This window comes from Ranitomeya variabilis, chromosome 8, assembly GCF_051348905.1.
Source record: "Ranitomeya variabilis isolate aRanVar5 chromosome 8, aRanVar5.hap1, whole genome shotgun sequence".
Classification (NCBI taxonomy): Eukaryota; Metazoa; Chordata; class Amphibia; order Anura; family Dendrobatidae; genus Ranitomeya; species Ranitomeya variabilis.
In genome coordinates, this window is record NC_135239.1 from 199796988 (window position 1) to 199814643 (window position 17656).

The window sequence follows — 17656 nt, forward strand, 5'->3', positions numbered from 1 at the left end:
GAAAGCTGGGTGACAACAATGCCTCTTTATAAATCAATACAGTCCATTTATCCCACATTCAGTTACCGTATATAAATAAACAGATTTGCCATTCAGGGCTCTAGTAGAGCTGGGTGACCACGTATCTTCGAGCTGTAATGGTTGTGACAAGTGGATATTAGCAGGTCAAGTAAAAAGAAATTAACCCAACTTTTCTTGCTTAGAATTAGCAATAAAAAAGAGAGAAAAGGACGACTTAAAGTCTTTATGAACAATCCCTTTAAGTAGCAGGTCACATAAAAAGAAATTAACCCAGCTTTCCTTGCTTAGAGTTAATATAAAAACAAAGAAAAGGACGACTCAAAATCTTTATGAACAATCCCTTTAAGTAGCGATAAAGTAACACTTCCTCCAAATTGTCATCATTTTGGGGGAAAAATTATATTTTCGACTCAAAATGTTACATTGTTTCTAACTAAATGAAAGTGTAAAGAAACTTTTTGGCTTTTTTTAAAGTTACCTGGTAGACCTCCCTTAGCCCGCACCATGTCCTCAGCATCAGCTGGCATGTCCGCGCCCTGTGCGTGCACCACCTCCTCAACGTGGACACGGTCAGATTCCACACCAAGCGGCTCCCGTTGCACAGCATGTCCTCGACCCCGCACATGAACACAGAAGCCATGGCTGGAGCGCTCTCATTCAATCGTCCCGTCTCCGTCTAGTGCACAGCTTGCTTTGGCAGCGGACGAGAAAGCGAGTTTTATTTTGTGCACAGTGACAAAAAAAAAGAGCGAAAAAGAAGCCAGGGTCAATTAGACAAACTCGTCTTTCACTCAGTTTCCTGGGCAGGATCCAACTTCTGCTTGAAGACCAGCCAACGACTGCGACGGCTCAAGCTTTACCCGGAGCATCCAGGTCTATCCCTGGCGGCTTAGAGAACAATCCGCTAATCGACAGTAGAAAGAATGACGTCACTTTGCTAAATATAACATCTTCTAAAAAGAAAAAAATTAAGTTGTCGAAAGAGAAAATTTTACCAAAATTTTTGCAATGAAAATTGCAAGATTCTAACCCTGATCTTCGATAATAATGACCTTCTAGAACCGCCTTTGAGGAGTCGTGGTCTTGGGGCTGGTAAGGTCCGTGATGGTAGATTTGGGGGCCGCGCGCTCGAAAAGAACGCAGTAGGGTATTATCTAGGTTAGAGACGGAAAAGGCAAAAGATTAGAGCTTGATGAAGGAAGAGCAATCTGTTCCCGAGGATAAAAGTCACGTAATGGTATTAATGAAGAGATCCGTCGTCGCCGAGATGAATCACGCAGGCTGTAAACACTGGCATAATGGCCCACAGAGGAATACTCGAGATGGAGACTCTGTAGTTATGGTGAGAGGGAGGCGACGCGGGGCCCCGAGGACCACGACGCTTCACGGTAGCACTGCGCACTGGGTTTGCATCTTTGATAAAGGCTGAAGAAGAGGAGGAAAAAAAAAAAGGATATTTTAAGGTTTCTCCTGGGATGGTCGTTTCCGAAATCTCTTGAAAGGAGCGATACCTAAAGAAGAGGGGGTTCCTAGAGGGGACTGCAAAAATGGGGCCAAACACAGGACTCTCAACAGTTCACATTGGTGCAGTTTTTGTAACACTTTGGGGGAAAGTTATCATGAAAGGACTTTTTTAGGTCACTTCTTCTCCTTGCGGCAGCGTTGCAAATTTATGAAAATGTCGCACACGGCTTGATACATTCGCCTCATCTTTAAATAAAGAAAACTTTTTGCCTATATTTTCAAAAAGTCACGATTCATAAAACTTTGCTGGCAACTCTTTTGCCTCGCTAGCCAAAGACACTTTGACACCCCCTTTTTCAAATGGTCGAAGAGCGACGTAAAGGAGAAAACATTTTCACTTTTTGTGACGTTTTGACTCCGAAAGAAAACTGTCAAAGAGTTGTTAGAGGCAATCTGTCAGCAGGTGTTTGATGAGGAATCTGAGAGCAGCATAATGTAGGGGCAGATATCCTGATTCCAGTGATGTATCACTTACCAGGCTGCTTGGTGTAGTTTTGATAGAATCTCTGTTTTCTTTGCTGTAGATGTAGCGGTGCTATGACTGCTGAGCTATGCATAACTCCACCCAGGGCAGATACCCTGATTCCAGTGATGTATCACTTACCAGGCTGCTTGGTGTAGTTTTGATAGAATCTCTGTTTTCTTTGCTGTAGATGTAGCGGTGCTGTGACTGCTGAGCTGTGCAAGCTGTCAGTCAGTGGTGCTACAAAGATTAGCTGGACTGTCTTGCACGTGACACCCAGTCCTCTAGTGATCATCTCTTGCTAATAAAACACTGATTGCATTGAAACTACAGAAAACTGCTGAGCAAACCACGCATCACAGGAATCAAGCTCTCTGCCCCTACATTATGCAAAAAGCCGCTGATAGATTCTCTTTAAACAGATTCCATCCTTTGTGGATGAATTTTTGGCTGCTTTAACTATCTCTGCTACCAGTCAATGACTGGAAAGAGAGATTTGCCCTACAAGGAGTTGCAAGCATCACATGATCAGCACTGATCTTCACCCCTGTAATGGGATATATGGACAAGACATCAGAGGGGCTTCCCTCACTCATGCCCCCTTCGTTTAGCCAGAATTGCAAACCTGCCAAATTTTTCAACTGATAATTGGGTGATTGTAGTCTGGAATGCACTACCATTTTTTTTTTAAAGCCACGCACACTATTCACATGCCACATTAATACCACAGTCTTTTTTCAGCCTCCGAATGTGCAACTGGATGAGTGGGCTCCAATAGAAATGTTGTGTTCCTAACAGATTTTCCAACTCTACCAAGAGTCCAAAAATTATCCCTGTCCAAAAATTATCCCTTTCTTCAGGATCCTTCTAGACATTCCGGGAGATTTGGTAACTACACAGATCAGGCCGCAACCCACTCTGGTGACTTTAGGTGTCCAAACTAAAAAAGTTTGTTTCTGTTGTGACAACCTCCTTTAAGAAATGATTGTTAATTTATAATTCAATATAAAAATTTAATATATATATACATTTATAATAATATATACAATAAAATATATAAACTGATACATTTATAATTAAGATATCATTTACTAAAATATGCATAATTAGAAATCGCGTCATTTTCAGAGCGCTTATAACTATGTGATCATTGGATTTTCATCCACTAGAAATAAACAAGGAACTTTCCAATTCATAACAGCAAGCAGAGATCTTGAAAATGTGAAAGGATTCATAGAAGTAAGAAAATGCTTTATTATGCAATGACTGTCCAATATTATCTATGACCTGGCAGCACAGTCAGTCTGCCGAAGGCCTCTACATGGTTGTGTGCCGAGGCTATAATAAGGGGCGCGTTGGTAAAAGTGACACATGTACCCCAGCATTTTATGGCCACCTTTTATGTGAGGGTCCCAGAGCTTCGAGTTACATCTTGTGGATGACTTCTAACCAAAGCCACAGAGAAGCGGCTCCTCCTGACACCTGCTCTGCTGATATTACAGGATTTTCGCTGAGACAATCATTTCTACCACTGTTAAACATCTGTTAGTTGCCAAGTCAAGAATCAGGAAGTCACAACCCAAAAATCAAACAGCGCAATCATCAAAATGATCTAGGAAACGTTCGCCCCGTGTTTCCTTATACTGGGGGCGTGAAGTCGGGTATAGAAATCACCCCGAGGAAATATGGAATGTCAGCGAGTAAATGCACGACTTCTGGTATAGAAATATATGTGATATGGTAATAAAAGTGTGTGCTTATAGAATTGGGCTAATGACGAGATATGTTATGACCCCAATGGCAGAGGGTCTCAGAGGTTATTACCAAGTCTGCACACACAAAAAACCAGCTCATAGGGCAGTGGTAACTAGGCTGACCGTATAACTGATCCTAGCACAACAAATAGCAGTAGCCGGGGAACGTACCTACGTTGGTTCTAGACGTCTCGCGCCAGCTGGAGAACTAACTAACCCTAGAAGGGAAACAATAGACCTTTCTTGCCTCCAGAGAAAAGACCCCAAAAGTTGGATACAAGCCCCCAACAAATAGTAACAGTGAGGTAAGAAGAAAAGACAAACGTAAGAATGAACTAGGTTTTAGCAAAGAGAGGCCCACTGACTAATAGCAGAATATAGGAAGATGACTTATACGGTCAGCAAAAACCCTATCAAAATTTCCACGCTGAATATTCAAGAACCCCCGAACCGTCTAACGGCACGGGGGGAGAATATCAGCCCCCTAGAGCTTCCAGCAATATCAGGAATCACATTTAGTACAAGCTGGACAAAAATAAGAGCAATGCAAATAACCAAAAAATAAGGAAGCAGGACTTAGCTTATTTTGCAAAGAACCAGGACCAGCAGACAGGAGCAAACAGAAAGGAACTGATTACAACGATGCCAGGCACCAGACTGAGAATCCAGGGAGTTTAAATAGCAGCACCCCTGGACTAACGAACCAGGTGGGTACCAAGCTGGGGAAAGAAAATCAAAGTGTCATGTCGCTAGTGACCACAAGAGGGAGCCAAAAAAGTTCAATTCACAACAGAGATAGATAGATAGATAGATAGATAGATAGATAGATAATAGATAGAACATAGATGATAGATAGATGATAGATAGATAGTTAATAGACAGATAATAGATAGATAATATATAATAGATAGATAGATAGATAGATAGATAGATAGATAGATAGATAGATAGATAGAGAGATAGATAATAGATATATAATAGATAGATAGATAGATAGATAGATAATAGATAGATAGATAGATAGATAGATAGATAGATAGATAGATAATAGATAGATAGATAATAGATAGATAGATGATAGATAATAGAGATATATAGATAGATAAATAGATAGATAATAGATGATAGATAGATAGATAGATGGATAATAGATAGATAGATAGATAGATAGATAGATAGATAGATAGATAGATAGATAATAGATAGATAGATAGAAAGATAGATAATAAATAGATAATAGATAGATGATAGATAGATAGATAATAGAAAGATAGATAGATAATACATAATAGATAGATAATAGATAGATGGATAATAGATAGATAGATAGATAGATAGATAATAGATAGACAGATAATAGATAGATCGAAAGATAGATAGATAATACATAATAGATAGATAGATAGATAATAGATAGAAAGATAGATAAAACATAATAGACAGAAAATAAATGATAGATAGATAGACAGATAGATAGATAGATTATAGATAGATAATAGATAGATAGATAGATGATAGATAGATAGATAATAGTTAGATAGATAATAGATAAAAGATAGATAATAGATAGATCGAAAGGTGGATAGATAATAGAAAGATAGATAATACATAATAGATAGATAGATGATAGATAGATAATAGATAGCTAGATAGATAGATAGATAGAAAGATAGATAGATAGATAGACAGATAGATAGATAATACATAATAGATAGAAAATAGATAGATGATAGATAGATAATAGATCTATTGGTTCTCACTAATACCTCATTCCTCATTAGGCAGTTTGGTTAATGAATGATGAGATGCTGCTTTTTTTCTGTACAGAGTGAATCAAATGAATTATGCCAAGTACTGCCCATACAGGGGAGTTGGAGGCCAATCTGCACAAGGGCCAGCCAGGGGATTCCCCTGTTACCCTATGGGTCTGTCCGAACCTGTGTCAGTATATACACTTTACCTTATCTGAAAGGCCACAGAGGCTGCAACACCATTAACAAAAGGCTCCACTAACCAAACACCATGAAGACCAAGGAGATCTCCAAACACCAACATGAAGACCAAGGAGCTCTCCAAACACCAACATGAAGACCAAGGAGATCTCCAAACACCAACATGAAGACCAAGGAGATCTCCAAACAAGTCAGGGACGAAGTAGTTGAGAAGTACAAGTCAGGGTTGGGTTATAAGAGAATATCCCAATCTCTGATGATCCCCTGGAGCACCATCAAATCCATTATCATCAAATGGAAAGAACATGGCACCACAACAAACCTGCCAAGAGACGGCCGCCCTCCAAAATTCTCAGTCTGGGCAACGAGGGCATTAATCAGAGCGGCAGCAGAGACTAAAGGTAACCCTGAAGGAGATGCAGAGACTGGAGTATCTGTCCATACGACCACAATATGCCGTACACTTCATAGAGGTGGCCTTTACAGAAGAATGGCCAGAAATAAGCCTTTACTTACATACAAAAATTGCAAGGCTCGCTTTGAGTTTGCCAAGACATATTGGAGACTCCCCAAATGTATGGAGGAAGGTGCTGTGGTCACGAGACCAAAACTGAACTTTTTGGCCACCAAGGTAAATGTTATGTCTAGTGCCAGACCAACACAGCTCATCACCCCAAGAACACCATCCCCACAGTGAAGCATGGTAGTGGCAGCATCATGCTATGGGGATGCTTTTCGATAGCACGGACAGGGAAAATGATCAGAGTCGTTGGGAAGATGGAAGGTGCAAAATGCAGGGATATTCTTGAGCATTCTTTGAGAAAACCAAATGTTCACAGTTGTCGGCATGTTCTGTACATGAACTGATGCAAACGCAAAAAAAAACAATGACATTCCGGGTTATGGAGGTCATATACTTTTGCAAGCCACAGTACCAATAGTTCTCCATACTGTAGATCTACGACTTCTCTGGAAGTATAGAAGGACGGGTTAAGTGGAGCCTCAGTCTTTTGCTGTTTTTGGCATTACCCTTCGGTTTTGGACCACACCCTGGCAAAGTGACCGTCCGAATGTCAGTTGCAGCCAGATGGGATATGACGTCACTTTTACTAGAATCTCGGCCCGTGTTAAAGCAGAAGAAAAGCACAAACCTATTATACAAAGTGCTTGGGGCTCCTGCAAGACAGGAGGGGTCTGACTGCGCCATGTGCAATGGAGGAGCAGCATACAGCAGCCTGCATGCTACGTACTCAGCTTCTGGCTTCCCTTAAAGGGGTCCCTAATCACACCCTACCCGCTTACATATTAACGAGTGTGTTTGTAGTCGGTTATCGTGGAGACAGAGAGGTCTGACCTGGAGCTGTATACACAAAACACTAGACTATGTGCAATTTTGCTTTAATTTTTATTTTACATTCACTGTAGCAAAAAAAAAGGTTGTGAAGGTGTGGACTTCTCCTTTAAGATGTCGTTTGCGTTCCTGATTGTAATAGACGAGATTGCTGCTTTACTTTTTACCGGGGCTGCACGGGATTGTCAGGTTAGCGGGAAACAATGTATTTTGCCTTCACGCTTCACAAATGAAAATTCCAATTTTGGGGTTCAGTGGTCCTTTAAGACCGGGGGTGAAAGGGTTAAGTACAGATAAATCACCATTAAACTGGTGAGATTGGACTATATACTCTATGCCAAAACAATAACTGCAGCCCGGTCTCAGACACTGGGAAAATAATTACTCCTTCTGCAGCGACAGTAAAGTAGTTGATTACTCGAGTAGCTCTGGAGAAAGCAATAAATCAAGGAAAATCACCACTGAGCACCAGAACCGACCCTGAAGGCAATGCAATATTTACTGACGTGTTACGTTATATGATTTTGGCTATATGCAGCCACCAACCAGGGGCAAGATCACTACAAATGGATTTATATAGTCACCACTAGGGGGAGCTCACTGCATATGGATTTATATAGTCACCACTAGGTGGAGCTCACTGCATATGGATTTATATATTCACCATTAGGTGGAGCTCATTGCATATGTATTTATATAGTCACCACTAGGGGGAGCTCACTGCATATGGATTTATATAGTCACCACTAGGGGGAGCTCACTGCGTATGGATTTATATAGTCACCACTAGGTGGAGCTCACTTCATATGGATTTATACAGTCAACACTAGGGGGAGCTCACTGCATATGGATTTATATAGTCACCACTAGGTGGAGCTCACTTCATATGGATTTATACAGTCAACACTAGGGGGAGCTCACTGCGTATGGATTTATATAGTCAGTCACCACTGGGGGAGCTCACTGCACATGGATTTATATAGTCACCACTAGGGGGAGGTCACTGCATATGGATTTATACAATCACCACTAGGGGAAGCTCATTGCATATGTATTTATATAGTCACCACTAGGGGGAGCTCACTGCATATGGATTTATATAGTCATCACTAGGTGGAGCTCACTGCATATGGATTTATATATTCACCATTAGGTGGAGCTCATTGCATATGTATTTATATAGTCACCACTAGGGGGAGCTCACTGCATATGGATTTATATAGTCACCACTAGGGGGAGCTCACTGCATATGGATTTATATAGTCATCACTAGGGGGAGCTAACTGCATATGGATTTATACAGTCACCACTAGGGGAAGCTCATTGCCTATGGATTTATACAGTCACCACTATGGGGGAGCTCATTGTATATGGATTTATATAGTCACAACTAGGGGGAGCTAACTGTATATGAATTTATACAGCCACCACTAGGGGGAGCTCACTGCATATGGATTTATATAGTCACCACCAGAAGGAGCTCACTGTGCATAGATTTATACAGTCACCACTAGGGGGAGCTCACTGCATATGGATTTATACAGTCACCACTAGGGGGAGCTCACTGCATATGAATTTATACAACCACCACTAGGGAGAGCTCACTGCATATAGATTTTTACAGCCACTACTAGAGGGAGCTCACTGCACATGGATTTTTACAGTCACCTCTAGGGGGAGCTCACTGCACATGGATTTTTACAGCCACCACTAGGGGGAGCTCACTGTATATGGATTATTACAGTCACCAATAGTGGGATCTCACTGCATATGGATTTATACAGCCACCACTAGGTGGAGCTGAAAGCAACTCCAAAGAGAGTATACTTGTGTCATGCTCCGACCCCTTTGGATTACAAGTTTTACCCCAAGTGTTTCATTAAAGAGTAGTGTTCCTATTTTGCTTTTATTGTATTCCCGCTGCTCCCCTAAGCATTTCATTTTTCATTTTTTTTTTCATTTTTTATCTGCCATACCGTTCTACAGATATGAGCCTTTTCATTTGATGCTGATTTTTTTTTTTTTACAAGAGGGCGTGGCTCACAGAGTAATAATGAAGAGCAACCTAAAGTCCCGCCCATTGGGGGATTCTGTGAGCTCCGCCCTCTGCCCTCTTGTAAAGAACATAAAAAGTTGCACTAAATAAAAAGATCCAAATCTCCGGAACCGTATGACAGATTAAGAAAAAACAAAAAAAACATCATAATCGGGTGCAGTGGGAATAAAATAAGAAAAAAACTGCCCACATTATAATTATTACAGAACCATTGATTACATGTAACGTACATACTGATATATCGCACTATATATACCCATACATTGATTATGATGTATATTCATACATCATACACTGCACATAAAATATACACAGGTGTCATACACTATTTATCATTATTTGCATAAAATCGACCCAGATGGGACTTGAACCCACAATCTCCAGCTCCGGAGGCTGACGCCTTATCCATTAGGCCACTGGGCCTCTGCACTCTCCACTTCACAGACTTTCATTCTCAGGATTTCTTTCCCTTTTGTTCCAAAGTCCTTGTTTATGGTAACTACAGGACGGCAATTACTGCAGGTCAGAGGTCACAGCCTAACAATGGGGCACAGAAGACAATGGCACAAACCCCTGTGCCAGATTAGGTAAAACATCTGCATATGTGCATAAGTTACTGTGAATATCACCCCATAAACAATGATGAATATTCACCCAAAATGCAAAATTTGAAGCACATGCCGATATCTGCAGCCAAAACAAGAACAACAATGGGGATATTATGTGTCTCACACACAACACAATGGAGTCACAGATTTTGTCATCCAATTATTCCAGAACCTTGGAAAGTAACATAACAGGAGCGGTCCTACACTGAAAACTGAAATATGCAATATAATGGTTCAATGTCTAAAGGAGCCCTCCAGACTCCTAGAGCTGAACCCAAGGGGGCAGTGCATGACAAAGAACTCCAAAGAGAGGATCCCTGTGTCATGCTTCACCTCTTAGGCCCAGTGCTTTGGATATCGCAATGTATCAGTTTTGCTTCAAGTGTTCCTTTAAAGGGGACCTTTCACCCAGTCAAAAGTGTCAAGTTCTTGCTTTTATTTTATTCCCGCTGCTTGTTCCAGAATTTCTTTGGATTGTGATATAATATCTGATTTTTGAGGATCTTTTGGTCTACTTCACTTGGTCAGGCAGGTCCTAATTAAGTGATTTCTTGATTGAGAACAGGTGTGGCAGCAATCAGGCCTGCGTGTGGCTAGGGAATGTGAACCCAGCTTCCCAAAGATGTGATGATCCACAGTTAATGTACGTTTTAAGGGGAAGGGGGCAATCACTTTTTCACACAGGGCCCTGTAGGTTTGGATTTCTTTTTACCTTAATAATAAAGACCTTAATTTAAAAACTGCATTTTGTGATTACTTGTCTTATCTTTGTCTAATATTTACATTTGTTTTGTGATCTGAAATATTTAAGTGTGACAAACATGAAAAAGAACAAGAGATCAGGAAGGGGGCAAACACTTATTGTACATTAATATAACTTATTGTAACAATACTTGGGAGCGATCTGAGGTATCACAGGAACAGTTTCTATGTAAAGTCAGGCTGGTTTATTTTATTCCTCATAAACCACATAACAGGAAAGCTCAGATAAGGCCCTTGTCCTGCTCAAAGTGAAACATAAAGCATTCAATACTGCGGGTTCGCCCGCTTGGTTTTGAGTCCAGCTTCTTAGTCCTTTTGCAAAGCCACATAATCCAGGAGGTCTGCACACCTCCACACACAGAACCATGTGTCAGATAAACAGGTCCCATTTTACAATGTGAATCACACCCAAGGATGGAGATATAGTGAGCAGCCTACCCACCCTAACTTTTCAGCTTCTCACAATTAGAGCTGGACCTAACATGGCCAATTAGCTCATTTTAGTGCAATGTGTGTTAGATTATTACACCAGGTTTGTATCACAGATTTCATGCACCTCTGTGATACATATCTCCCATCGACTATGTGTCCGCCAACCACCTTACAATATATATATATATCAAATGACTGACCATCACTTCCACACAATAAACTGGTGTACACAGGTGCATACTACGAGTAGTACTCTCCATAACTAACAAATAATGTTGCACTCTGTAACACTATAAAATGCAAACATGAAATATATGAAATTTGAATTCCATTACTGCACTAGAAAATAAGAAAAAACAAAGACACTTAGCACATAATTCGTCCAATTCATGCATGCCCAGCAGCCACTTCTTTAATGGTATGGTATTTAACAGGGAGAAATGCAAGATTTTACATCTGGGCAAGAAAAAGAAAAATTACATCTACAGAATGTGAGGAATGGAACTAAGCAACAGCACGTGTGAAAAAGACTCTGGTATACTAATAGATCACAGAATGCACATGAGTCAACAATGTGATGCAGCAGCAAAAAAGGCAAACACAGTTCTGGGATGTAGTAAGAGTAGCATAGAGTCTAGATCACGTGAAGTAATTATCCCCCTCTACTCCTCCTTGGTCGGGACACATCTGGAATACTGTGTCCAGTTCTGAGCACCACGTTTTAAAAAACACATTGAAAAACTGGAGGACGTTCAGAGAAGAACTACCAGGATGGTGAGTGGACTGCAAAATATGTCCTCCGAGGAACGGTTAAAGGATCTGGGAATGTTTAGCTTGCAAAAAACAAGGCTAAGAGGAAACTAAATAGCTGTCCACAAATATCTGAGGGGCTGTAGAGGGATCATCATTATTCTCATTTGCACATGGAAACAGGAGAAGCAATGGAATGAAACTAAAAGGGAGAAGATACAGATTAGATATTAGAAAAAAGTTTTTGACAGTGAGGGTGATCAATGAGTTGAACATGCGGCCACGAGAGATGGTGAGTTCTCCTGCAATGGATGTAGGCCGGACAGACATCTGTCTGAGATGGTTTAGTGACTCCTGCATTGAGCAGGGGGTCGGACACGAAGACTCTGGAGGTCCCTTCCAACTCTAACGTTCTAGGAGTCTATGATGTATGTTAATATATATTAGTAATGATATTGTTATAATATATATTATCATTATACATTTATTATTATTTAAAATATATTATTTATTAAATTATAATATATATTGATTAAATTGTTATATATTACCTATATTCTTTTGTTACTTTATGTTTGAAAAAAATTTCATAAATCAACCCCTCATTCTCCAACGCAGGAGGCTGATGCTTTATCCATTAGGCCACCAGGCCTCTGCACAATCTACATGGATTTATATAGCCACCACTAGATGGAGCTCACTGCACATGGATTTATACAGCTACCACTAGATGGAGCTCACTGCACATGGATTTATATAGCCACCACTAGATGGAGCTCACCGCATATGGACTTATACAGCCACCACTAGGGTTAGCTCATTGCATTTGGATTATCAAAGTCACCACTAGGGTGAGCTCACTGCATATGGATTTATATAGCCACCACTAGGTGGAGCTCACTGCATATGGATTTATATAGCCACCACTAGGTGGAGCTCACTGCATATGGATTTATATAGCCACCACTAGAGGGAGCACACTGTATACAGATTACTACAGTCACCACTGGGGGATCTCACTGCATATGGATTTATATAACCACCACTGGGGGAGCTCACTACATTTGGATTCATATAGCCACCACTAGAGGGAGCTCACTGCATATGGATTTATACAGTCACCACTAGGGGGAGCTCACAGTAACTCCAAAGACAGTACACTTGTGTCATGCTCCACCCCTTTGGATTACAAGTTTTACCCCAAGTCTTCCTTTATAGAGGAGTGTTCATTTTTTGCTTGTATTTTATTCCTGCTGCTCCCCTGAGCATTTTGTTGTTCTTTTTATTTTTAAACCGCCATACCATTCTACAGATATGAGCCTTTTTATTTGATGCTAATTTTTAAGATTTTTTTTTTCCAAGAGGGTGTGGCTCACAGAGTAATAATGAAGAGCAACCCAAAGACCCGCCCATAGGGGGATTCTGTGAGCACCGCCCTCTTGTAAGGAACATACAAATTAGCCCTAAATAAAAAGATCCAGATCTCCGGAACCATATGACAGATTAAAAAAAAAAGTCATACTCGTGAGCAGTGGGAATAAAATAAGAACAAAAACTGCCCACATTATAATTATTACACAACCATTGATTACATATAATGCATAATATTCATACTGATACATCACGCTATATATACCCATACACTGGTTATCATGTATATTCATACACTGTACATAAAGTATACACAGGTGTCATACACTATTTATCATTATTTGCATAAAATCGACCCAGATGGGACTTGAACCCACAATCTCCAGCTCCGGAGGCTGACGCCTTATCCATTAGGCCACTGGGCCACTCTCTACTTTACAGACTTTCATTCTCAGGATTACTTCCTCTTTTGTTCCAAAGTCCTTGTTTACGGTAACCACAGCAAGGCAATCACTGCAGGTCAGAGGTCACAGCCTAACAATGGGGCACAGAAGACAATGGCATAAACTCCTGCTCCAGACTGGGTAAAATGTGAAAATCGCCCCATGAACAATGACGAATATTCCCCCAAAGTGCTAAACTTTACAGCCTTTCATGTTCAGGATTCCTTCCCCTAAAGTCCTTGTTTATGGTAATCACACAAGAGGAGGGTTACTCGGGATCCCCCTCTATATGAGCCAGGGTGGGCACTAACTGCAAAAGGAGGTAAAGTATGTGACACTTCCATGTATTAATACAGGGTCATCCATTATAAAGGATGTTTCACTTGCCATAAATATGAAACTTCTTCCCCTGGTGTAAAAGCTGCTGTTCTCCTGAATCCGGCGATGTTTTTCTTTTCTTCCTGCGCCTCTCCGTTCCTGAGATCTGGCCTTTTCTTTCCTGTATATAAATCAAGTCTTTGTAGCCAAGTGGGCTTAGTCCTCAACTCTTCTGTGGGCGTCTTCTTGAGGACCGCACCCACTTGACCAATAAGACTAGATTTATGTGCAGGGAACAAATGGCCATATCTCAGGAAGGGAGAGGCGCAGAAACAAAAGAAAAACATCGCCGGATTCAGGAGAATAGCGACTTTTACACCAGGTTATAAACACATATTCCTGACAAGTGACAGGTCCCCTTTAGGCACTATGTGATGCTATATTTCCTCTCCTCCTCGAGACAGTTCCTCTTTGAGTGGCATCAGAATAAGTAACTTGCTTCTGTCAAATTGTAGAACAGGTTATGTAAGATCATGGCACCGAGGGTCTCTTATCCCCAATTCACTCATTGAATTCTATGATCTGTTGTCACCAGATTCCAGAAACAACCATTGGGCTAAGTTCACATGTTGCGCTTTTGCTGCGTTTATTTAACCTTCCTTCGTTTTTTGCACCAAAAACTGATACCTGCGTTTTTTTTGCTGCGTTTTTTGCACTTACCCATTGTTTCCTATGGGTGAAAAAAAAATGCTGAAAGAAGTGACTTGCTGCAGTTTGCAGAAACACAGCAGTTTTCCAAATCAGTCAGGAAAATAAACCAATGTGCATGCATGAGATTTCTGAAATCTCATAGACTTTGCCGATACTATAAAACTATTCAATTTACATTAAAAAACAGCAAAAAAAAGCAGCAAAAACGCAACAAGTCAACATAGCCTCATATTTCAGAATTTTCCCTTTTATGCAGAGACACATTTCACATTCATAAACGGCATAAATTATACAAAAAGATCATTTTTCCCCAGAAATATGTATCAAAATGTAATAAAAAAACCCCACAAGTGTGAACTCAGCTGTAAAGTGCAACATTTATTCTTTTGCTTCTATGTTTTTACAGACACTCAGAACAATTTCCTGCATTTGTGCATTTCCTTTGTGTTTGTAACCGACCCCCTACAATGACAACCAAACCCCCCCATCAAAGCAATATCACAAGTTACACGTGTCCTATCACCATTATTTTCAAACAATAGGTAGTAAAAAAAATAATTATATTTCCAAATATAAGTCAATAAATCTATAAACATTATGGTAAATAAGGAATATTTACATGTAAATTAACAAAATAAACAAATAATATAATAAACGTAAATAAAAATGAAAAAAAAGGAAACTATAATGGATTTTTGGTAGGAGGTCACCGGGAATTGGACTTTCTGGATTTTGCTTCATTTGTATTTTAAGATGCAGATGAGACATGGTTTAATTTAATAATCTGTGACATCTGCTTCCTAAAATACAAATGGAGCCAATTAGCAGCAGATGTAAGCTAATAATCTACAGGCATAAAAAAAAAAAATGGTGAAATGTCAGGATCTGCAGGATCTGCTGCTGCTCCTCTCTGGCTGCTTCTGAGGTAAAGATTTAACCATTTCAGTGCTGGTTCCTGTGGATTACCCGGTTTAAAGTGGACATGTGTTATGAATAGACTTTTCAGAATAAGCCGTCCTGTGTATTGGCATGAGGAATAACATTATTTTTGACTTGTATTCTGCATTTTTCAACATTTTTTTCTCTGCAGGATCCATCTCTAATTTTCATTAGCTGCTGAACTAATAGGTGGAGACTAACTGCTACGATGTTTCCCATATAGTACACACATGCATAAGGGATTCATGCTCTTATATCTACATGTAACACATGCTCATAAGGAGTAGCAGCATGTGGGATATTGTACAGCAGTACTGAGCAGTGCAGCTGTGAATCCAGCATTGGGAGTGAGATAATCACTTACTGAAAGCAGTATAGATGACATTAAGCAACAGTATTGAGCAGTATAGCTGTGAATCCAGTACTGCGGTGAGGTAATCACTTACTGGAAATCAGCATAGAGGACGTTATACAGCAGTATTGAGCAGTGCTGCTGTGAATCCAGCATTGCTGTGAGATAAACATGTGCTAGAAAGAAGCAGCACGGTGGATAATACACAACAGGACTCAGCATTATATTGTGAGCCTTTCCATAAGTAGATAGCAAGACTTCAAGGAGGGAATCAGAGATAACAGTTGTGCTGGGGTGCACTAGATAATTATTCGTTGCAGTTAGGCCATTCTCACACGTCCAGATAATTCCGGTACCGGAAAAATCGGTACGGGAGTTATCCGTGTCCGTGTGTCCGTGAGCTCACGTGGCACATCAGTGGGTACCACATGGACCGTGCAGGAGCCAGAGCTACAGTAAGCGCTGTCCCCTGCTTTGGGTGCTGAAGCCGCCATTCATTTCTTCTCTTCAGCAGCGTTCGCTGGAGAGAAGGAATGAAAAATCATTGTTTTTTAATTTTTTTTGCGGTTGAAATAAAGTACCCTGTAACCAACCCCCTCCCACCCCCTGTGCGCCCGCCCGCTGGAAATAAAATACTCACCCAGCTCCCTCGATGCGTCCTCTCAGCTCCGCAGCTTGTCCTGTGTGAGCGGTCACGTGGTGCCGCTCATTACAGTGATGAATATGCGGCTCCACCTCCCATAGGGATGGAGCCGCATATTCATCACTGTAATGAGTGACACCACGTGACCGCTCATACAGGAAGAAGCTGCAGCACTGAGAGGACGCATCGAGGGAGCTGGGTAAGTATTTTATTTCCAGCGGGCGGGCGCACAGGGGGTGGGAGGGGGTTGGTTACAGGGTACTTTATTTCAACCGCAAAAAAAAAAGATTTTTCATTCCTTCATTCCAGCGAACGCTGCTGGAGAGAAGAAATGAATGGCAGCTTCAGCACCACAAGCTGGGGGGACAGCGCTTACTGTAGCACTGTCTCCTGCATGGCACACGGACGGCACACGGACAGCATCCGTGTGCGGTACGTGTTTACACGGACCCATTGACTTTAATGGGTCCGTGTGATACGTGCGCTCCCACGAACACTGACATATCTCCGTGTTTTTCAAACGGACACACGGTCCGTGAAGACACGCTGACATGTGCAGAAACACATTGATTCACTTGTCTCCGGTAAGTGAGAAAACTGTCATCACACGTACCGGAGCCACTGACGTGTGAAACCGGCCTTAGGAGAATATATCACTTACTGAATGTAGTATGGAGAACATTATACAACAGTATTGAGCAGTGCAGCTGTGAATCCAGCATTGTGGGGGGTGACATAATCACTTACTGGAAAGAAACATAGAGGACATTATACAGCAGTATTGAGCAGTGCTGCTGCTGTGAATCCAGCCTTGCTGTGAGATAAACATGTGTTAGAAAGAAGCAGCATGGTGGATAACAAACAACAGGACACAGAAGTATATTGTAAGTCTTTCCATACTTACATGACAAGACTTCACGGAGGGAATCAGACAAAATGCTTGTGCTGGGGCGCACTAGATAAGTAATCGTTGCAGTTAGGAGGATATATCACTTACTGAAAGCAGTACAGAGAACATTATACAAAAGGATTGCGCAGTGCAGCTGTGAATCCAGCATTGTGGGGGGTGAAATAATCACTTACTGGAAAGCAACATAGAGGACATTACACAGCAGTATTGAGCAGTGCTGCTGTGAATCCAGCACTGCCATGAGATAAACACATACTAGAAAGAAGCAGCATGCAGGACTGAGCAGTATATTGTGT

General features: G+C 41.0%; 1 protein-coding gene and 2 non-coding genes across 4 annotated transcripts in view; all 3 read right to left on the reverse strand.

The window, feature by feature from the left end:
* Positions 1-17656, reverse strand: part of FRMD4B (FERM domain containing 4B) — a 195853-nt gene that overhangs the window by 127384 nt on the left and 50813 nt on the right. Inside the window, exon 1 of one of the 2 annotated variants that reach the window (XM_077276139.1) lies at positions 500-714. The exons of the other annotated variant lie outside the window; for it this stretch is intronic. Within the exon in view, the coding sequence (XP_077132254.1) occupies positions 500-661 (162 nt within the window). The 5' untranslated portion in view covers positions 662-714. Of the gene's footprint in view, positions 1-499; positions 715-17656 lie in introns of those variants that run through there. 2 annotated transcript variants of the gene reach the window in all.
* On the reverse strand, positions 9472-9544 carry TRNAR-CCG (transfer RNA arginine (anticodon CCG)). Its single transcript has one exon. It is a non-coding gene; the product is annotated as a tRNA-Arg (tRNA).
* Positions 13397-13469, reverse strand: TRNAR-CCG (transfer RNA arginine (anticodon CCG)). The gene has a single exon. It is a non-coding gene; the product is annotated as a tRNA-Arg (tRNA).